At 33.2% G+C, this 23,593-nt stretch overlaps 2 protein-coding genes across 2 annotated transcripts; one reads left to right on the forward strand and one right to left on the reverse strand.

The window, feature by feature from the left end:
• Positions 1–264: 264 nt before the first annotated feature.
• Positions 265–2,201, reverse strand: LOC132725285 (uncharacterized). The gene is made up of 3 exons (XM_060710382.1): positions 1,969–2,201; positions 1,656–1,830; positions 265–672 (listed from the first exon to the last, which is right to left on the reverse strand). Exons 2-3 carry the CDS (start codon positions 1,828–1,830, stop codon positions 407–409), a joined length of 441 nt encoding a protein of 146 aa, XP_060566365.1. The 5' UTR covers positions 1,969–2,201; the 3' UTR covers positions 265–406.
• Positions 2,202–3,424: 1,223 nt separating this feature from the next.
• On the forward strand, positions 3,425–23,159 carry LOC132725286 (centrosomal protein of 76 kDa-like). The gene is made up of 12 exons (XM_060710383.1): positions 3,425–3,635; positions 7,174–7,405; positions 8,506–8,730; positions 9,539–9,724; positions 11,264–11,490; positions 12,478–12,669; positions 15,492–15,655; positions 16,039–16,159; positions 16,854–17,066; positions 17,904–17,991; positions 18,814–18,943; positions 22,991–23,159. Exons 1-12 carry the CDS (start codon positions 3,573–3,575, stop codon positions 23,127–23,129), a joined length of 1,980 nt encoding a protein of 659 aa, XP_060566366.1. The 5' UTR covers positions 3,425–3,572; the 3' UTR covers positions 23,130–23,159.
• The last annotated feature ends 434 nt before the right edge of the window (positions 23,160–23,593 follow it).

Genomic DNA, 23,593 nt, shown 5'->3' on the forward strand with positions numbered 1-23,593 from the left:
TTAAAATAACTTTTATAGCAAGATTTTTACTATTCGAGGATATTCTAGCTGAAAAGAATAAAAGCTTTTTTCTACGAAGATAAAGGGAAGGTTCTCCTGCTTCAGCATAGAGACTTTCTATTGGTTTAGTTCTGGATATGTAAAGTTCAGGCTCATTATGTCATGGTAAAATGAAATCTATAGAAAGTCTTGAGTCTACGTACTTAAAACGAAATGTTAGTAGTATAATAATATCATTTTAAAATTACATAAATGAAGTAATCTTTATCAACGTGAAGCTTTAATTATTTTAGTAGAATATTAACTGTAATACAGAAGATGAAAATCAGGAAATGAAATAAAGTCGATCCAAAGTTCTGGTGATACGGGCATAAATGTTCTAGTCTCTTTTTTTATCAAATGTTAATCAACGTTTACAGTCCCTGGTGTAAAGAACATAATCTTTATGTGCTTTGTGGACTTCAGGGTTCGAACGCAAGGTTTCCCAGGACAAATAGCACGTGCCCTCGGATTTCCAGTATTCAGCTGTTCTACAAACAAAGTCCGTATTGACCGTGCAAAGTTGTATACATTCCTCTGCTGAAACTCGCTTGAAAGTTTTTGTTGAAAATCCATTTAAGTATGTATTATATTCGATTTGATACGTGTCCCCGAAGCCTTTATCGCCGCAATCTGAAAAATATATTAATTTGATTTATACAAAACATATCATAATTTTATTCTGCATAAAATGTTAATGTTACAAATTTATCAGCCTTTGTCACCAGTATAGAGCCAGACCACCCAGAAAATTAGTGCAGGCTCTACACTGTTGGCTGACTAACTTGAGATATTTACCTAAGTGGCTCTTTAATTGGTAATGGACAGTCCCAAACTTGGAAGGTGAACACGAACATTGCAGAAATTCGGCAGGTTAAGAGGAACCAAACATAATGACACAATATGTGCTTAAAAACTAGGCACAAATTATTAACCAATGTTGTAATCAAAAAAATATATTATCTTTGTTTTGTATTTAGGATCGAATCTTCACGTAAAAATGCATCTTCTGGTATATTTTTACATATATCGTAATAAATCAATTTATTACCTGCAATGTTTACTTATTTTTCAAATATTTGTAAGAGGGACCATCTACATTTGTTTTCAACTGAAGTGCATGTTTTAATTGTATGTAATTAAAATAAAATAAAATATATCCAATAGACAAAAACCAATAAAAAAAACTATACTACATGTATACCAATTTCAAACCGAAGTGAAAAGTGTAAAGACATTATTGTAATTTTTGAAAACATATATTAAACAGCCCGACAAGAGTGAATAAAACTTTTGTTTGTGTTCGTACAAACAATTCACCAGATATTTTTATTAAGATTTCGTTCTTAGATAAAAGCTGTTTCTAATAAAAAAAAATAATAAAAACACGCCTACACAAGCGCGCGCGCGGCTTTTGGCATTACAAAACTAGGCAGACAAGAGCTCCTATAGGTATCATGCAGTCTTTGATGAAATTGTGCACAGTAAAATGCTTACAATCATATGTGTCTATGTCATTGGTTCCATTGACTATTATATTCACAAGTTCTATGCAATTTTTTATAGAAATTCTCAGACGCTGCCATTGATAAAAAAAATCTATATAACAGAATTACCTGAGAGACATGTTTTCGTGTCATGGTGGTAGCTCAGGCCAGGTTTACATTTACAGGACATCCATTTACATTCTGAATTCTCGACGTCACTGCATGTCTCGTTTGTTTGACAAAATTGTCTCATCGAACTATACATTGCGATTAAAGTGTCCTGCTGTTCAATCATTCTGGTCATCTGAAACATGAAATATACTTGTATTTCATAAAATAATATCAAACACAAAGTTATCAACACTAAATATGAATCCAAAGCATCTTTTATGAAAGTGAATCAAAAGTGCCAAAATAATATACATTTGAAAAAAAAAATCACATTTTCCGTGAATGCCTGAGAGGACTGTTGCACCTGCTGCAAGTTCTTCTCCAACTTGGCAATGGCCTCGGCATTTAACTTTTCTGCTTCTATTCCATTTTTTATCTCACGAAAATCTTTTTTAAAATCATTAAGACTGATTTCTGCTTTTATAATTCTCTCAAGTGTTTGAGCCTCATAATGATACTTTGAGCAATGATGCTCGTCTCCAATTTCTGCCTTACAAAACAATATATGTATTCACAATTAAAATGATCAAACAAGCGCACATTCTAAAAGTAATTTTATTGTGTACTAAATTATAAATTCGCTTTAACTTCAACGAAGTGTTTAGCTTTTTTGACAAAAGTTTTCTTTTGTTGAAACTGCGGTTTGCAATGATGAAACGTTTGCGCAATAGCCGTATAAAAATATAAGCTCCACCCAATGGGTGGGTCAATCTTATAAACTGATTCAGTTATTGAACGAATGAAAAACGAGAACTGATTAAAATTTATACATGTAGTAAAATTGTTCCTTACTTGATCTTACAAATTGACCTTCATAAAAATTTTAAGAACTCTTAGCACATTAAGCAATTCTACAATTTGTTCCTCTTTCAATTTGTTTGTTTGACTAATTAACACAATCAATTACTATGAAACATCTGTAACGTTTTCACTCCCAGGTGTATATGTCGCCATAGACCACTCAACAACACTTATTAAAATATTTATTTCAGGCTGGCCCATAAATTAGATTTTTTAAAGGAATTGTGGTATTTGCAATTGAGTGAAATTAATAAGGACTGAGGTTATATTTAGATGCATATATCGTAAACATTTAAGTATAGCATGTCATCAACAGAATTTTCTTCTTGGATTCCATGCTACCACTTTTTTCATTGAAATGTTTACTTGAAATGCTGTAGAAATTGAAAGACACGCCTTCGTTAAAAAGATACATGTATAAAGATTTGTTGGATATACTTATTTCTCACTTAGAAAAATAGCTGTATCTGTATGACCACGGATATAAATCCGTGGTATGACTGATAAGCTAGCGAAATCTAAGTTACATATGTTACATAAAAAAAGAGAAAAAAACTATTCAGTCGGGTTGTTTATAAATATAGTTCATGTTGATTGAATAAAGACGTGAAAGTCATGATAAAAATCTACCTAAAGAGGGTTTAAGCATGAATAACAATGTTTATAGTTATTTGATGCACCCACCTAGCTAGAGCACATTATAATTGTTCCCAAACAAAATATTTAATTATTTTTGTACCTAATCTTAATTACGGCCTTTCAGTTTGAAAAACAAAGATTTTAACTATAGTTGTATTTCACCACATAGCAAATATACTTTCTCATTTCAACCACTTTTTTATGGTCTATAATAATTTTGAATTGGCGACCAGACAAGAGACCGGAGACCGTTCATTAGTAGGTCCTGTATTTCACACCGTGCACTGGCTTTTATCATACTCCGCAAAGGGAGATCACTCAAAGCCCCCGCGAATCCCAAAACAAGTTCAGCTGTCATTTCTTTTACATTTCTGTTTACTTGAAATATTTACGGACAATAACTGTGCGGGTCATTGAATTTTTCAATTAACCACCATGGCGTTGCCGGCAGAAAAAGTTTCTGAGCTGAAACAGATTATTCACAATCAACTTTCGCAAGTAAACATGCTTGTTCAGTCATGTTTTATTTTTGTAACCCACAAATTATTTTCAAAATAAGTCTTGCATTTTTCCCATAATGTTCATTTTGTTGTACAAGTTTTAGACCTATAACAGCATATGATGTTTAAAATGACATTTCCACAATTGGTTTGCCTTAGTTCTGGCTTCCAAAACTTTATAAGCCGCTTTTTAACATTTTTGTTTTTCATCAGATGCGGCATTAAAGTTTTGGATTAGACCCGTTACGAAACCTAACCAGAATAACATAAGTTGATTTATTCTTGTTTTTCACTTGCAAATACGTTTAACCCGATCAATTCTTGTGCATTTACGGTAAAACAATTATTTAAATATCGTTCTATACCAATTCAAGTAATAAAATATCAATACCGTCATTAAAATTGCCTATTTAACTGTAAAGCATCAATTTTCGCCGACTACAGTCGGCCATGACATTCAAGTGCCACGCGAGACCTCGTATGACGTCATTCGCGGGAACAGATTTGAATAGAGTTGTGTACTATATTTAAAACATTTTGTTGACATGATTTCGATATTTTTATTCAAGATAATGTTTTTATCTATTTTCATAATTTTTTTAGTATTTAATTATGATTTTATTGAATATAACAGTCAGTAAATAACCTTTTTCAACATCTTAAAAAAAAGTAATCTATAAAAATATTGGAGGCACATGGGTTCATAAAGGTCAATCTCGTAATCACGTGGTCAAACATTTTGACAATATGGCGGCCAAGTGCCGAAATTTTTACCTGTCGGAAACTATGAGGTAGTTTATGTTCCTAATAAGATTTTTATTTGCCCATCCTTGGCTTATCAACAGATTATATATCGTTTTAACAAGGTATGCTTCACTTTACTTCGTGGCATGTTCGATAAATAAATACGAGCGTGTCAGATTCCTGGCACGATTATTGGTGGACTTTCCCTACGGGATTATCTTCAGCGTTCACGTCATGTCATATATATAAACGGGTACGCTGAAGACCTTAAGCTAGGTTTGCCTCTATTATAGTCTGTAACCGGGGCCGCTGTAACCGAGTATAGTCAACATCACTAATTCCGCGTCATCACTTATTTCATGGTAATGGCATATTTTCATGAGACCAGGGTTAGAATTGGTCAGAATTGACATATTTTATTCATACACCTAAACAACAAAGTTTTTGTGCAAACTATTTTAAATCTCTAGATTTTTACATCAAACCAAACAACATTTTACAAACTTCTGCAAAAAGCAACAATAGTCCATTAAATTTGTCTATACGTCTGAAACAATCCTTATTTTCTAAATGTTCTTGTTTTTTGAAAATTTAAATTTTGAGCTACAAGGTATAGATAGTTTAAATATTTAAAATTAAGCAAAATGACATGTAGAAATTTCAATTGAAACATGAAAAAACTTAAGTGTAACACCATTTACCGCGATTTAAATGATGAAATACTGTTTACTTAATGGCTGACATATGGTCTACGTCTGGTCCATTTGAACTGATTTTGACTGAATATACTGTTCTTTCCTTTTGTCATACAGCAGAAAATGCCTATTTGTCACAGCTTATGACAATTAATTTTTTTGTACCATTAAGTTTCATTTGTTATTACTATTAGCTCGACTATTCGATAAGAATAAGTAGAGCTATTGTAGTCACCCGAGCGTCGGCGTCCGCGTCCGCGTAACCACTTATGTTAAAGTTTTTGTAATAGTTCAAATATTTTCAAAGTCCATTGACATATGGCTTTGAAACGTTGCACACTTGTTCACCATCATGACCCCAACCTGTAGACAGGAGGAGGTAACTCTATCAAGCATTTTGACAGAATTATGCCCCTTTTATAACTTAGAATTTACGTTAAAGTTTTTGTAATAGTTCAAATATTTTCAAAGTCCATTGACATATGGCTTTGAAACTTTGCACACTTGTTCACCATCATGACCCCAACCTGTAGACAGGAGGAGGTAACTCTATCAAGCATTTTGACAGAATTATGCCCCTTTTATAACTTAGAATTTACGTTAAAGTTTTTGTAATAGTTCAAATATTTTCAAAGTCCATTGACATATGGCTTTGAAACTTTGCACACTTGTTCACCATCATGACCCTACCTGTAAACAGGAGGAGGTAACTGTATCAAGCATTTTTCTTACTATCAAGCACTAAGAATAGTCGAGCGTTGCTGTCCTACCGACAGCTCTTGTTTTCTTTCTTGTTTCAAAACGTTAAGTACCGCGAACTAAGAGGAGCACAGTATATACCCCCACTTTAGACGGTAGTCAAATATATCAGACGTTATGAACTTGTTATAGTTTATGTTGGTTAAGCCGACTTCTAATGATTATTGCTCATGAACACATAACATCATAAAAAAATTAAAAAATGTCTATTGTCTTGCTTTATAGCTTTATTCAAAAGTTTATCCAATTTTCTGTCAAAATCATGCTCAATCATTAACAAAAACTCGCAAACAATTTAGTTATCAATTTAAAATAAAATACAAACATCAATCTGTTTTTGTTTATCAGCCGTACTGGTTAAGTAAAGCGCTTTACAGATTGTTTCCAAATTTTTTAACTGAAAAATATATTCGTACACGTTGGCGGTGCATGGGCAAATATTTTGTTCAAAGTATTTCATTTAAAACATCTGACTCATTTAAATGCTTGCATTTGAATTAGCCAATAAGATTTCGCGCACTTTGTGACGGCCATTTGGTTATTGGCTGTATAATAAATATAAATAAGAATTAATGAAATTAATCATGATTTTTCGGATGTGACAGTTTAATTTTTTTGTTGAAAGGTATTTTTTTTTACTTTTGTTTATAATTAGGTCAAAATTAATGACTTTATTGACTTATGTGATTTTTCGTTCAGCCAGATTTTCTTGCGGAATGTGCTAAGGGTTTTTGAGCCCAGAAGCAAAAATATCTCAAAGCAACATCATATTTAAAAGACTACATAGACCCCTCTTCTAAACCCCCCCAAAAATATTTATGACTTGTCGATCACGTAATAAAACTTTATGACCTCAACTACTTCATTTATATAAACTTCAATTATTGTGACAATGTCATTGTTTATCCCAATTACCCTCTTTGAAGAAATCAAAGAGAAGTCGGTTCAAAGAAAATATATACATGTTGTATTTTATCCCAAATTTATGGCATTGCAAACTGATAAGACAGTCTTTTCAGAACTGTTGACAATGACATCAGTGATTCAGTGGTCCAAGATGGATTAATTACTGTACTATGAAATGACTCTAATAATGGAATAAATCATAATAGAGGCTAATTTATCAATTTTCTTGGTAGGCCAAAATGTATCTCTCAGTTGTAAACACAATTTATGTTATTTTGCAATGTAACATAAAAAGGCACAATTTTCTCTTTTTTGTAAATTGTTAACTATTTTTCCTTCAACATGGTAATTTTCCCCTCCATTGGCCCTGCCTTTTTCCTGTATAAAAAAACAACAAAAAAATAAAAAGCATTGACTTCTGTTTACTTCCAGGGTGATGTGCAAAGAAGGATTAGAGAAATGTTGTCTGAGTCAATGCAAGAAGACTTAGGTGGGCAAGGTAATTTGATGGGCGAGCAAGAAATGTTCAATAGGTTAAAACAGCGTGGTGTTGTTGACAACATTTTACAGCAGATACAGTTTGATGGAGGTACCAATGGTCAGCGACCAGCAACACATTTTACAGATAAAGACAACATGTTACGTTCTGTTGGTGATAAGAAAAGTGAGTTATGCAATATTTTATATTTTAACATTAATGATTTGAAGAATAATTGGGCTACACTATTCTTCTTTGTGTCAGCATAACACTTGCTTAAAGTTTCCAACAACATAGATTGTTAACTATTACAGGAATTTATTTGAATTGTCCGGCATGTCTCTGGGATCATAATGATTGGTACATTACTACATTTACATAGCCCATACTCTAGCATAAAGTGATAATCTTTTAAATACTTAGAAATTCCAGATTAAAGGCCCATTATGCCTCAGAAATGCTTTTATTTTTTTTTTCTCAAAAGCTTTTAATTTTGATATACTTATATAAAATCTAAAAAGGTACTCATTGGCTAATTACATCTTTTGCTTTTTGGCAGTATGTACAGTTATTGTGAATTAGTATTTTGGAAGTCAAAATATTTTCTTGTTAACCTTTTGCTACTTTTATGACAAATTATTTCATATTATTATTAATTGCTACTTTTTCAGGTAACAAGCATGGAATTTTTCTCTAAAACTTTTATTTAAACATCATAAAATCCATGTTTGCCCTTTCAAAGAAATGAAAATTTATTTGTTTCTGGGGCGTAATGTGCCTTTAAGGTTTGCTTGCATGATCTGCCAAAGGTTTTTACTTCAGTTTGTTTTCTGAGTTATAATTGTTGGTGTCTTGAATCCATAAATCGAGCTTTGTCTTTGAATGAAAATGATCCTGTTTTTGAAAATTCTAAATTAACAAGTCTCTTGTTCTACAATAAATCTTTATGAAAAGTTAAAACAGCTATATAACAGTGAATAGCTAGAGTAATTTACATAAAAAAGAAAATACATACTAGTTGTTACAAATATATATTTATATGCATAAATAGTTATTTATTGATCAGCATATATCAATACATTCGCCATATTGAATTTTTTTAACCTCAAGGCTCATTGGTGTAAAACTGTCCCTGAGTAATTTTGTCAGTAGCTTTCTACTTTGGTAAATTTTGTAATATTTTTCTTCTAAAATACCTAAAGAATGATAGTAAATGAATAATGCATGAATTATTTTCTTCATGCAAATGATGTGCTATTCGTTACATCTTTCAAATATTGTTCCAGCAAATATAGACCCAAGCAGGCGCTATCTGTATCTATATATCAAAGCTGGGAAAGCATTTTTAGAACATATAGAAGAGAACAATGGTGTGCCTGGGCAAGTGGCTTCATATTTCACGTTTCATATTCTGTTCCGGGGACAAAGGTTCAAGTCTCGACCTGTAGCATGTGCTTGTGAGCCAGACATAGACGAGGGTTTTCTACTCGAGCTTCATAAAGATGGAATAGGTAAATCTCTGATAAATATTTTTATCTTTGTTACAGGATTTTCTGTGAAACATAATAAGAAGACCAAAAGGGAAAGTTTTTAAAGCCTATAACTATGAATACCTGGAATAACTTTGAAAAATGGGATGTTCGATATGATAACTTTAGTTAAAATATCAAAGCAGCATTTTGATAAAAAAATTAAGCTAGGTAATGGTTAATTATTGAAAACCTTGGTCCATTCTGACTTAAGTTCAGATCTTCATATGTTTACAGGTAGATTTGATCACCATTAACTCATTTTCACCTTCTAGCCAATTTGGATTTTCTGATGAGACTATTTTTAGCAAACCTTACAGTGAATTCTTTTACATCATCCATGAAATCAGGCATGTCATCAATTTTGCGAAAAAAAAAAAAAAATAAAGAATATATTTGGAATATAATTGTAATACTGCAAAACATTTAATCTTTTTTGGTATGTAAGCATTGAATCTTCTTGCTAATTAATCATAAAATTGTTCGCCTCACCATTTTTGTTTTTCTGTTATATCTTGATATCCTGAAAGTCACGTACACTTTTCTGGTTTCCTCAACAGTAAAAAAAAAACAAATCCACTTTCATATAAAGTGGCCACTGATTGGCTGATTGAAAGATCACAAGAAGGTAAACTATTATTGGTCACTGTCAGATCTACATTTAAACATAAAAAGATCAGAACTTTAGTAATATCGTGTCTTGTTCATACATGATTTTGACCTAAAATGCAGATATTTTAATCTCGGAGGAAAATTTTGGTGACTTAAATATTTTGTATTGCTAATGTAGGTGATGCTGGTAAAATGGCTGACGCAACAACAATGCTGTCAATCTCTGACCCTATCCATGTGGTGCTGATAAAAACAGACGCATCAGGGGACACAACTCTTGTCTCATCACATTTTCTGGAATGGAGACCAGTCCTTACGTCTTCCTCTAGTAGGCTTACAACATATCTGGAACTTAAAGGCACAGGTATGAGTAGATATTTAAAGTTTTAAATTCATATTTGATGTTATGAACAAAATTAAAGCTTGCTCGGGGGCCTTTTGGTGAAGTTGTTAAGGTTGCCAACTTTGAATCTATCCTGTTTTCTCGTATTATTCGGGGGTTAAGGACTAATCTTGGTTGCATAATATTTATTAAACATTCTGTTACAGTATTTTTAGCCTGATACACAGAGAAATACCTTATTAACAAAATACAAAGAAAGAAAGATCGTAACTGTCAGCAAAACTAAAGATATTTCTGCTTGTATATACTGACCTTCACCCTCTATGTGAAGCAGGTGCTTTCTCGTATTCTCGTGGAATTTGATTGGTTGTTAAGGCTGGTCGCTATGTAATGATTTTATTCTACATACCAGTTCAAATCATTAGTGCCACACCTAATTAAGTGTTAAATGGCCTAAATCTGTAATCTTAGTGTGTTTTAATAACAGCTTGGCAGGCCATATCAAACTTTAAGGATCATATTGACGCCTCAATGGTACCAAATGATTTTGATTGTTCCAAAAATAGTTTGAACTCCATTTAGTGTTGTTATTTACATAATCTCTCTTATAAATTAAACTTACGTTTATTTATTAGTTATTTATTAGTTATATGAGCATTTAACAATGAATACTACTGTTTTCCGTTGCAGTTGTCAAAAATGAAATGTGTTTAGGACAAACAATGTTTCATTATTGGTTTTAATTGGAGGTCATATCTTTTTTATATAATCTATTCGTGGAACAAATATTTTGAGCTGTATTGTATAAATAGTAGTGTGAGACCGTCATTTGAAGCGTCTTGCGTCAGAGACCCGCTACAGGTTTCTGCAACATGGAAAAAACTAGAAAACTGATGATTTTTGGGGGGAAATTGATAAATTTAATTAAATTTTCTGGATTTTACGATCATTTCCACAGTTTTTTTTGTTTTTTTATCTGTTGTTGCCGCATTTCTTTTATTTTTTAATGGAGATGAAATGCTCTGCTAAATAGACATGTTTTCGGATATCGACGGAAGTCGCGAGCATCGCTTCCATCCGTTTTAATGATTCCACGAGAATACGAGAAACCCCGAGAATAGGAGAAACAGGGATAATGCCTCTTTATCTCTTCAATCAAATCCTGGAATTCCTTCATGTGAGGAAGCTTTTCAATCATTTTACAGAGATTGGTGTTACCACTAAAATGTCTCATTATGTCTGAAATGATACATAAAGGATTACCCAACTTGGGTTTTTCTTCACCAGAAAAAAGTTTATTGGAAGCTGCCATATAATCTATACAGTGTCTGTGTGAACTTCTTAACAATATTAAAAAAAAAACCTCCATTGTAATACTTTTGTATTTCATTAAGCACAGAACACTTTGACGCACAGATATTTTGGTTTATATAAGTAATTAAAATTCAGCTATTTGTAGGTTTTTTTCCCCAATTTTCTTACGGTTGTAACTCAAATTTTTTCTAATTTTAAAGGCATATGTTCTTAAAAAGAAGGTAAATGAATTACTGCTGATTTCAGGATCTGAGAGTAAAGTATCCGCTGGTGTAATAGATATACAGGTGGAATTGTTTCCAAAGACAAAGCAAGCATTGAGTAATGAGGTGATAACTGCTCAGATTCAGCTTGAACGGGGCAGACACGCGGAACAAGAGCGCCTATTTCTTGTATATGCCAAACAATGGTGGAAAGAGTACCTCACAATCAGGGAAATACACAAAGAGAGATTGGTGAAGATATTTGCTCAGGTAGATTATTTAAAGAAAGTTTTTCATGCTCATCAGTTGTTTGACCGTCAGCCAGTTGAACTACTTATCAGTGGTAGGAAAATCAGTTCTACACTTTTATATCCCTTCCCTTTAAGACTGTCATTAGTATCAGATGGTCTCAAATGATTAAAAACTGACAATAGATAATGACCAACTAACCTTATAATGAAACTCAACTATTGGTCAATTTCAAGTATGTGCTCGCATCATCCAATCAGATGCTTTGTTTTTTTCTTTGCTTAATGTTGTATTACTTCAACATGATATGATTTAAATCAATTTTGGTGTTTAAAATCATGAAAAAAAAAGAGAGCGAAAAAAACAACATGTGTATATATGTATATTACTAATATGATGCTTTTCTTAACTACTTTCAAGTCAAAGTTGTTAGTACACAATCCAGATTGATTTGAACAAGACTGTGCATAACCTAAATTTTCAAATCAGTGTATTATACCAAAATGGCAAACGGTAATGTGTGGCTGGGTGGTTAAGGTCGTTGACTTTTAACCACTTGCCTCTCACCTCTGTAGGTTCAAGCTGCAGTAGTGTCTTTAGGTTTCTTCATGTGAGAAAGCTATCCAAATAGCTGACAAATATCAATGATTCTGAGATCTTCCTCAGCCAGTAAAGCTGGAAAGTCACCATATGACCTATAAGATGTTGGTGAAATGTTAAACCCAACCTAATAAAAATAAAATGGCTAGAATATACATAACCCAGATTTTTAATGTAGTGTACTCTGCTATAATGGCTATGCTATTCAACAAATCAAAATTTACTGGGGAAAAAAACTGTTTTAAAAGTAAAACTTCTCCAAAAATAGTGTTCTACAAAAAAAGTTTGAATGTTATTTTATCATCAGTATTGTTTAATTGCTAATCTGCTGTTTCCTTTGTATTTCCTGTAAGTATTTTTATTGAAACTTGATGCATGTATGTTGTAAGTAAAATATGTAATATACAGGATGAAAATGGAAACAACCGTCCAGTTTGCTCATTTGTAAAACCACTTAGAGCTGGAAGACTTCTGGATACTGCTAGAGAGGCTGCGAGGTTTGTTAGTTTAACACATCAGGAAAGAACGCCAACGCTCGGAGGTGGCGGCCGTACGGAGCAGTGGACAACTATGCATGCCTTCCTGTGTAGAAATAAGGGGGTAAAAATATATGTATATACATGTAGTTTGTTGGCAATATATCAGTCTGTCAGTATCAGTTTTGGTATTAATGCCCTGATTAATTGTGAATCAGTCAGTTAAAGGCCCATTATGCCTAAGAAATGCTTTTATTTTTATTTCTCGAAAACTTTTTAAAGATATACTATGCTCATCCATGAGTAAAATATTTTAATCACTGAAATTTATTGAAACCTATCAAATTCTTAGTGAGTATATCTAATTTGAATTAAAGAATGAATAAACTTTGTATGGAAAACTTCTTTCCCCTCATGCAGTCAAAAAAGTTGATACTTAAAAAAACTGCCAGTTTTTTAATGACACTATATATTCATATTGTGACCACCAATACATAGTGTGTAGAGTTTTTAACATAACACATCTACTTTGTGTGAAGTTGAAACATATTATTGGTCTGGACCTACATCAGATGTTAAAAAAAACACAAAAAAGATATTTCCAGTCCTGTTATGTGTTATAAAACACTGTGGAGTTCCTTTAAATTCAGAATGTGTTACCTCAATTAATTTTAATTTATAATGTCATTATTTATTCCGCCAATAAAATATCCATTAGCTTTTTTACTGAGTTTAAATCTGATTTGTTTAGTTTATATAATATCTATATCAGTGATGATTATTATAATATCTCAGAAATATCAATAATTGAATGGGGAATGTTTCATTTTACTCCCCAGAGTGAATTGATGTCTAAGTGATCTTACATTTTACTCCCTAGAGTGAATTGATATCTAGATTATATGGAAATTAATTTATATCCTTACCATAAGCTGAATATGAATTATCATTGAATACATACCTTTGGGAATAATTATGAAAACATATCAATTAATAACAATTTAAGGTTGCACAGCCATCGGTAATAAATGTTTGAAAAAGTGATAGTGTAAGATTGTAAAATGCATGGATGTGATATTAACAAATGAAGTCCAACATTTGAAGGACAAATTAAAAAACACACTTGTTTGAACAGTTTTTCATAAAGTTAAGTTAAGTGTATGCGAGAGAGACTTGTAAGTTCTATACTGTAGTGTTTAGATCTTGCATATATAAAGAGTCATTGGTGGTTATCTCTTGGGGTTAAAATGTTTAGTTTTAAAACTTTCACGTTAATTGGAAAGTGTTATAAAATAATTCATGCATTTTTGTTCTAATATGTTTAGTATTTGGATATTTGTATTTTTATAGGTTGGATCGTCAGTAAAATTTCATCTACTCGGTCCTCTCCAAATTTTTATGTGGATATAAATAAAATTTGCATAATAATGTTGATCAGAAATATTTCCTATGATAATAATTTTGATTAGACATTTTTCCTACCAATCTATCCACAGGAATATTAAGCCTTCATGTACTACATTTTTTCCACCACTATAAAGTCAACATCATTGTGGTCTATTTTTAGCTCACCTGTCACAAAGTGACAGGGTGAGCTTTTGTGATCGCTTTTCGTCCGGCATCCGTCCGTCGTCCGGCCGTCGTCCGTAAACTTTTACTTTAAATGACATCTCCTCATAAACCACTTGGCCAATTTCATCCAAACTTCACAGGAATGTTCCTTTGGTGGTCACCTTTAAAAATTGTTCAAAGAATTTTGATTCCATGCAGAACTCTGGTTGCCATGGCAACCGAAAGATAAAACTTTAAATATCTTCTTTTAAAATAACCCTAAGAGCTAGAGCTTAGATATTTGGCATGAAACATCTTCTAGTGAGTGTCTACCAAGTTTGTTCAAATAAAAGCTCTGGGGTCAAAATTGGCCCCAACCCAGGGGGTCATTGATTTTCCCTATATGCATATAGTAAAAACTTAAAAAATCTTCTTTTAAAAAACCCAAACAGCTACAGCTAAGATATTTAGCATGAAACATGTTCTAATGAGTGTCTACCAAGTTTGTTCAAATAAAAGCCCTGGGGTCAAAATTGGCCCCGCCCCAGGGGGTCATTGATTTTCCCTTTATGCATATAGTAAAAATTTAAAAAATCTACTCTTAAAGAACTCATAGAGCTAGAGCTAAGATATTTAGCATCAAACATGTTCTAATAGGTGTCTACCAAGTTTGTTCAAATAAAAGCCCTGGGGTCAAAACTGGCCCCGCCCCGGAGGTCATTGATTTTCCTTATATGTGTATAGCAAAAACTTAAAAAATCTTTTTTGAAAAAACCCAAATAGCTAGAGTTAAGATATTAAGCATGAAACATCTTCTAGTGAGTGTCTACAAAGTTTGTTCAAATAAAAGACCTGGGGTCAAAATTGGCCCCGCCCCAGGGGTCATTGATTTTCCTGATATGTGTATAGCAAAAACTTAAAAATCTTCTTTGAAATAACCCAAATACCTAGAGTTAAGATATTAAGCATGAAACATCTTCTAGTAAGTGTCTACAAAGTTTGTTCAAATAAAAGCCCTGGGGTCAAAACTGGCCCTGCCCCAGGGGTGTCATTGTTTTTAACTATATGTGTATAGTAAAATCTTAAAAAATCTTCTTTTAAAAAGCCCAATGAGCTAGAGCTTAGATAATTAGCATGAAACATCTTCTTATGGGTGTCTACCAAGTTTGTTCAAATAAAAGCCTTGGGGTCAAAATTGGCCCCACCCCAGGAGGTCGTTGATTTTCCCTATAATTTATGCACATAGTAAAAACTTTAAAAAATCTTCTTTTAAAAAGCCCAATGAGCTAGACGTTTAGCATGAAACATCTTCTTATGGGTGGGGGGGGGGGGGAATGGGCTATATACAGGTGAGCGACCTCAGGGCCATCATGGCCCTCTTGTTTATAACTACAGGATTGTGAGGATCATGCTACCCTGTTGTGCAGTCTGCTGCTAGGTTTCGGACTTGACGCCTATGTTTGTGTTGGGACCAAAGCAAAGGGAGCCGTCCATGCCTGGGTGATGACCATTAGTGTTGATGGGCTAGTTACATTCTGGGAGAGTCTAAATGGTCATAGGTAAGTCAGTATGTCTCATCGGGGAATTATATCTGTAATAATGGTAGAGTCTGGCTGATGTTGCTGTGGAAACATTATTGTTAGCTTTACTTTTAAGAATGGTGGCATTATTCTACACACCCTGGTATCAATGTTGGTGTTACACTTGGTTAAGGTTTTCTATTCATTGGCTGAAAAATGTATTCTCTTAAAAACTTGAATAACCTATGAAGTTTTTTACACCTTTTGTAAATAAATATGCACAGATAAAATTGTTTAAAAGTGGTATTCACTTAAAAGTCGAAAAGGGATATAACTGTTTCTTCAGATATTTATAAATAAATATAACAATATATGTTTTCCATGTACATTTGTATCCTACAAAATTACATCTCTATTTTCAGATATATACATGAACCATTGGACCCTAATGCACCACCAATGGATAAACAACACAGACCAAAATATCCGTACAAAACTATAGGTTGTGTGTTTAATCACCAGTCATTCTATGCCAATAATCAGGTAAACTATTTTGATCATTAGTAAAGGCCCATTATGCCTCAGAAATGCTTTTAATTTTATTTCTCAAAATCATTCTTGTTGTACTTTTCAAATTATATAAATGCAATCATTAGAGGACTGTAATAAATGGAAGGGAAGTGGTGGCTTAGGGGCTTGAATAGTGGGTGCAAACCTTACTATGGTCAAATGTTACCACATATGACATCAGTCCAGGTACAGTTCAGAAAAGTGAAGTGTTTCATTATAAACTTACTGAATATAACTGAAATGTTCTTTTGGTGTTGTTTTTCTCCAAAACTATTGATTTTACAAAAGGACATTAAAGATTTGGCATGTTGTATTGTTTGACTAAATGCTACTTTAACATTATGTTATTAGTATTTCAGTGTTCTGCAACTAAATGTGTTTTCCTTAATTCTTTACCACCACTTTGTATTTCAAAAACAAAAATTGTTGTTTTTTTTTTCCAATTAAACACCACTTTCAGATAATTTTGAGACAAAATTTAGCTGTATTGTCACTAAAAGGCCATTGCTCGTGTATAAGCTGTAATCTAAATTTGAAAGAACAAGTTATAATTCCAGTAAAGCAAACTTGTATGTTTTCTTTATAGCTTTAAGTCTGACATTTCAAGAATTGTTCATGGTTGCCTAGTATAGATGAATATGATATGTTTCTTTACATTAATTTTCAGCCAACAGATAATGTAGCAGTTTGCCAATTTCACCTACGTGACGAAGCACGCTGGAAGTCCATGTCACATGATGCTATCATGTCTGTTTGCGGGTCGTCCAGTACCCCATTATGGCCCCAGTTTCCCCCACTGTGTGCCCCATCAATAGATCCCTCCTTGGCCAGTAATGATTTAGAACAACAACTTAGAATACTTGTTACAGAACATAGAAGGGTAAATGAAAATTTATCTTACTTATTCTCTTTAACCCTTACCATGCTAAATACAGTTCAACCTCTGAAAATGATGGCGTGGCTGTGTGGTAATCGTGTCGTACTAGTTATCTAGTTGCTGACTGTGTGGGTCATGGGCAAGCTGTTGTTTTTACTTGAGCAAAAACCTTTACATTTATTGCTTCAAGGAACGGATTCAAGTGTGTTTTAATAAGGTTATAGCCTCCAACACAATGAAATGAACATAAATTTGTATAAACTAAACCTCTGGAGAGCAACACCAGTTAGAACGAAAGTTTTTTGTTGATGCTGAGAGGTTTAATCAAATTGTAAATTCTTATTCTGCAAAAAAAATGGAACTGGAACTGTTGCCATTAAGAGATAAATGTACTATATAAGTGCTCTCTAGAGGCTGTACTTGTCATAAACGGACTTGTCTTTCATTCAATCTGGTCAAGATCATTCATCAATTAGAGGTAAATTTTCAATATAATATACACCGAGTGAATAGCAAACAATGCAGACATGATCAGGCAGCACAGATATACTGGCTGATCTTGGTCTGCATTGTTCACATTAATAGAATTATTTGCCGCCAGTAGGCTACAGGATGATATGATGCTTTGGAATTATTTGTCACAGTTCAGAACTGTTCACTATTTAGGGGAGAAGATGTGTAAGAGCTCAGAAAGCTCGATCACTAGACCTGCGATATGGTATTCCGAGGGTCCAGGGTTTGAGTCCCGGTCAGGCTGCACATTTTTCTCATACTGTGACATATTGTTATTATATTATTGTAACAAATACATGTTTATGTTTATATTTGTTTGTATGGCAGGACATGGGACTAACAACAATGTGGGATGACCAGCTTAGTTATCTCCTCACACCATCTCTAGCTGCATATGAGACTGAAAGAACTACAGGTTGGTTCTCACTCTTTATACATATTACATTTTTCTTTTTTGTTAAAATTGCCTGTGAAGTTAAATTTTAAAATTATGAATTGTATCAACAGGAAACTTGGAATAATTATGTATGATGAAGATCAGGTTTAAAACAAGGGACATAATTCTGAAAGAAATCTTTTTGGAGTAAAATTTCTTTTAAACAAGAATTTTGGACAAATTACCAATTAATAAGTAGGTTTATTTTAACATGAAACATGGAACTCTTAATAACAGTTGTTCAATGCTCATTATCCTTAAAATAATATTTTTTAGGAGTTATGCCCCTTTTTAACGTAGAATATTTATGAAAATTTGTTTTTAAACAGACAAACATTAATACCACATACTGTACAGTGCTGTTGTAATCAAATTTTTATCTAAAATTTTCAATTGAGTCATAGTTTATAATTGAACCATGGGTTATTATTGAATCAGGCATATTGATTATAAATGTTATTTTTTGCTCAACTTTTCAGAGAAAGTAATTAGGATGAAATATTGTTATAACCCTCATGTGGACTTTGGTAAACCTTTGTGTTAAGGTTCATTTTCTCAGAAAATATGAAAGTAGTTCACTTCAAACTTGGTATACATGTTTCTTGTCATAAAAGGATGCCATTTCAGAAGAGCAGAATAACCTAAAATTATGCCCTTTCTTCTATTTTGCTTTTTGTTTAACTGAAAAGTGGAACATGCTGTCCGTGGACAGGTATTATTTTATTTATAAAGAAACAGAATGTACATAAACTCTTGTACAAGCTTCATGTGTAAAAAGTTTGTTTTTTTCTTTATGTGCAGGTTTGACTCCAGGAAACGAGGAATTTCAAGACTCAATAAAGCACGCAGTACCAGATGGTCATACATTTAAGGGATATCCTATCCAGTTCTCACACAGAAATGCTCGCAAAGCTTTTGCCACCTGTCTTAGGTAAGGGGAAAAAATAAATCTTCCCTGTTTCTGTTATGTGCCCTTTTCCTTCACCTCACCTAAATCGTCCAAAAAAGTAGGATAGAATAATAGATTTGTAAAGAAAGGTATTCAGATGGAAAATTTACTCATAATTCACAATTTGGAAACAGGTAAGTTAGTAACAACTTTATTTAATGAGGCAAACACATTCGGTTTCCCAATCTTCCATGTGGGCCTCACAGGAACTTGATGTTCTGTTGTTTTCAATAAATTAGTGAATTATTATAATTAGGGGCTTCCATGGGTAAAGGATGTTTACATGTAATCACTTGCCCCTCACAGCTGTGGGTTTGAATTTCATCATGGATTTTGGACCCTCATGTGAGTAAGCTATTGAGCTAGCTTTAAGAAAGTCCTTTTGTTTCTTTTGCATGTAAAATCAAAATTTATTTCATATACCAACACAAGCAGTTGTATTTTTACTTGTGACTATGCCATTTATAAAAATATTGCACATGGTGTTCTGTTTGTGAAATCTATTTGATCTTACATCCATGTGAAATCTATTTTGATCTTACATCCAATATAAACAATTTCCAAATGAAAAAAATAAAGTAGATTTATTTTGGATACAAAGTAATTTATAACTTTTCAGCAGCTGTGTTTACAGATTATATATAAACATTAGATTTGTCCAATGAGAATTGCCGTTACAACCATTATGCATTAATTGTTTGAATTATATAGTTTTATTCAGAGGTGACCTTAAGCATAGGTTTTTCTGTATCCTAATTTTCTAATGTGTCTTAATGGGAAGTGAATATTTCTGACTTGTAATTTTATCTTTTATACCATCTTTTATGTATATAATTAGAAATTGTGAATATGTCTGATACTAAATACATTTTGTCCAGACAAAAATGATACAGGTCTATTGACATTTAATCTGAATTAATTTTTTGCAGACAATTTTCCATCAGTTTCTAAGTTATCATGATTTTATCCATTTGTTGAACTTTTGTTGAGGTTTTGACAGTTGTGGACTTGCTTTGCTTTGAATTTTCAACATTTCATTATTGAAATTCTAATACTAAACAGCTTTTAAAAAGAATGCGGACGTGCAGGCTGGTCTGGATCCATGCTGGTCGCAAATCCATTATGTTGGTTTTGTCGTGACATGGCTCAATTTAGTCCACTCAAAATGCTCAGTTGTTCAGGCTAGCCTGATTATATTTGTGACATAGCCTCTTACCTCTAACCCTTAACCTGCTATAACAGAAAGTGACAAGCCTTTGCAACCAGTATAGAGTCCGGCTAGCCTCACATTCCTTCAGTCTGACCAGGCTCTATACTGTTTAAAGCTCAATCTTTTTGTACATCTGTATTTTGATACTGAAATCCCATAATCTTTTAATGGACTGTTCCAAATTCAAAGCAGAAGCAAAGAGGAACATCTTCAAGGGGGGGGGGGGGTCATTTCAAAGAAGGGGTAAATCCATCATAAAAAATTATCAGGTTAAGAGATAGAGCTTAAACAGTTCAAAATAGAGAAACATATCAGCAGTCTATTTTAATTTCCCTGGGCATATAGTAATTGAACTGTCTGTCTGCATCACCGAATAGGGATATGGAGTCATTTAACCGGGGCATTTGTGTTGATCAAACTAGTTCTTGTTTCTAAATGAACATAATTCTCATTAACTTAATCAGTTCTTACCTCAAGGTAATAGACTTTTACAGGATATAGTTAATTATTTTTAAGTATAAGATATCAAACAGAAAGGTTATGTTTCCCCAAGTTATCATCAGATAGCAGAATCTTGTCATTGTATTCTTGTTGTGCCAGGATTTACTTACTTAATAATTTATTCATTTCAGATTTCATGAATTAAAACATCCAGGGGGGGGGGGGGGTGTTATTTTTAGCTCACCTGTCACAAAGTGACAGGGTGAGCTTTTGTGATTGCTTTTCATCCAGTGTCCGTCCGTCAATCCTTCGTCCGTAAACTTTTACTTTAAATGACATCTCCTCATAAACCACTAAGCCAATTTCATCCAAACTTCACAGGAATGTTCCTTTGGTAGTCACCTTTAAAAATTGTTCAAAGAATTTAATTCCATGCAGAACTCTGGTTGCCATGGCAACCGAAAGAAAAAACTTTAAATATCTTCTTTTAAAAAACCATAAGAGCTATGGCTAAGATATTTAGCATCAAACATGTTCTAATAAGTGTCTACCAAGTTTATTAAAATAAATGCCCTGGGGTCAAAATTGGCCCCACCCCGGGGGTTCATTGATTTTCCCTATATGCATATTGTAAAAACTTAAAAAATCTTCTTTTAAAAAACCAAAAGAGCTAGAGCTAAGATTTTTAGCATGCAACATTTTCTAATAAGTGTCTAACAAGTTTGTTCAAATAAAAGACCTGGGGTAAAAATTGGCCCCTCCCCGGGGGGGTCATTGATTTTCCCTATATGCATATAGTAAAAACTTAAAAAATCTTCTTTTAAAGAACTCAAAGAGCTATGGCTAAGATATTTAGCATCAAACATGTTCTAATAGGTGTCTACCAAGTTTGACAAATAAAAGCCCTGGGGCCAAAATTGGCCCGCCCCAAGGGGGTCATTGATTTTCCCTATATGCATATAGTAAAATCTTAAAAAATCTGCTTTTAAAGAACCAAAAGAGTTAAAGCTAAGATATTTAGCATGAAACATGTTCCAATAAGTGTCTACCAAGTTTGTTCAAATAAAAGCCCTGGGGTCAAAATTGACCCCACCCCAGGGGGTCATTGATTTTCCCTATATGCATATAGTAAAAACTTAAGAAATCTTCTTTTAAAGAACCAAAAGAGCTAGAGCTAAGATTTTTAGCATGAAACATGTTCTAATAGGTGTCTACTAAGTTTGTTCAAATAAAAGCCCAGGGGTCAAAATTGGCGCAGCCCCGGGGGGTCATTGATTTTCCCTATATGCATATAGTAAAAACTTAAGAAATCTTCTTTTAAAAAACCAAAAGAGCTAGAGCTAAGATTTTTAGCATGCAACATGTTCTAATGGATGTCAACCAAGTTTGTTCAAATAAAAGCCCTGGGGGTCAAAATTGGCCCCGCCCCGGGGGGTCATTGATTTTCCCTATATGCATATAGTAAAAACTTAAAAAAATCTTCTTTTAAAGAACTCAAAGAGCTATGGCTAAGATATTGAGCATCAAACATGTTCTAATAAGTGTCTTCCAATTTTGTTCAAATAAAAGCCCTGGGGTCAAAATTGGCCCCTCCCCGGGGGATCATTGATTTTCCCTATATGCATATAGTAAAAACTTAAAAAATCTTCTTTTAAAGAACTCAAAGAGCTATGGCTAAGATTTTTGGCATCTAACATGTTCTAATAGGTGTCTACCAAGTTTGATCAAATAAAAGCCCTGGGGTCAAAATTGGCACCGCCCCGGGGGTCATTGATTTTCCTTATATGTGTCTAGCAAAAACTTAAAAAATCTTCTTTGAAAAAACCCAAATAGCTAGAGTTTAGATATTAAGCATGAAACATCTTCTAGTAAGTGTCTACAAAGTTTGTTCAAATAAAAGCCCTGGGGTCAAAACTGCCCGGCCCCAGGGGTATCATTGTTTTTAACTATATGTGTATAGTAAAAACTTACAAAAAAAATCTTCTTTCAATAAAGTCCAATGAGCTAGAGCTTAGATGTTTAGCATGAAACATTTTCTTATGGATGTCTACCGAGTTTGTGCAAATAAAAAGCCCTTGGGTTAAATTGGCCCTGCAACGTTTGGGGGGGGGGGGGGGGGTGCGGGTTGGGGGCCTATATACAGGTGAGCGACCTTAGGGCCATCATGGCCCTCTTGTTTTGTTTTTTTTGGGGATATCCTTTCAGTACACTTTCCACCCAGTCAATGACCTTACCCACTCAGCCACAGGCACTCCTTCCCTTGACTTGATTCTATAAATAATTCAACAATTTTGCAAAAATACAAAATCACCTTATATCAGTAATACATTTTCTTGTACATGTATTTCTCAGTAATATATGTTTGATTATGTTTTCAGATCTCCAGTGTGTGAAGAAATTATTCATTGTAGAGGAGATCATGTAAGGTTGGGTGTACGGGTTCGAGTCTATCCATATCCTGAATCAGCTTGCGCCACATGGATTATGTTTGCATGCAAATACAAGTCTATCATATGAACATTAACACCTTGATTGTGAACATGATATGTTAAACGACGCCTTAATTGTGAACATGATATCTGTAAGGCCTTTATTGTGAACATTATATTTTTTTACGTGTTTAATGTGAACATGATATGTTCAACAATTTTTTTGAGAACATTTGTAAAATTATGTTCACTGATATTAACTAATAACCTAATGAGTTTGTAAAATAGATTTGCTCTGGCTAGAATTTGTAACAGTCCATTTGAAGTTGAAAGGAACTCCAGTATAAAGGACCAATTTTTGACTTTTGTAATAGAAAAGAGGCTGGTCAAACAGTATGGATGTTCAGGTTGGTGCCAGAAGCTAATTAATTTAGCTTGGCAAGTTAAAGGTTAAGTTGCAAGATATGAACAAAGTTGTCCATAATGAAACTGTGATCTGTAGTTTTGATATATAATTTTTTTGTTTTCTTTTATTTTGTTTGTGGGTACGGG

The sequence above is a fragment of the Ruditapes philippinarum genome, unplaced genomic scaffold (assembly GCF_026571515.1).
Source record: "Ruditapes philippinarum isolate M1 unplaced genomic scaffold, ASM2657151v2 ctg1566_1_1_1_1, whole genome shotgun sequence".
Classification (NCBI taxonomy): Eukaryota; Metazoa; Mollusca; class Bivalvia; order Venerida; family Veneridae; genus Ruditapes; species Ruditapes philippinarum.

Coding starts and splice junctions, on each gene's coding strand:
- LOC132725285 (XM_060710382.1), bottom strand. CDS start 1,830: ATGACCAGAATGATTGAACAGCAGGACACTTTAATCGCAATGTATAGT. Junction 673..1,655: donor CACGAAAACATGTCTCTCAG/GTAATTCTGTTA, acceptor TATATTTTTCAG/ATTGCGGCGATAAAGGCTTC.
- LOC132725286 (XM_060710383.1), top strand. CDS start 3,573: ATGGCGTTGCCGGCAGAAAAAGTTTCTGAGCTGAAACAGATTATTCAC. Junction 12,670..15,491: donor TCCTGTGTAGAAATAAGGGG/GTAAAAATATAT, acceptor TTATAACTACAG/GATTGTGAGGATCATGCTAC. Junction 18,944..22,990: donor GCTTTTGCCACCTGTCTTAG/GTAAGGGGAAAA, acceptor TTATGTTTTCAG/ATCTCCAGTGTGTGAAGAAA.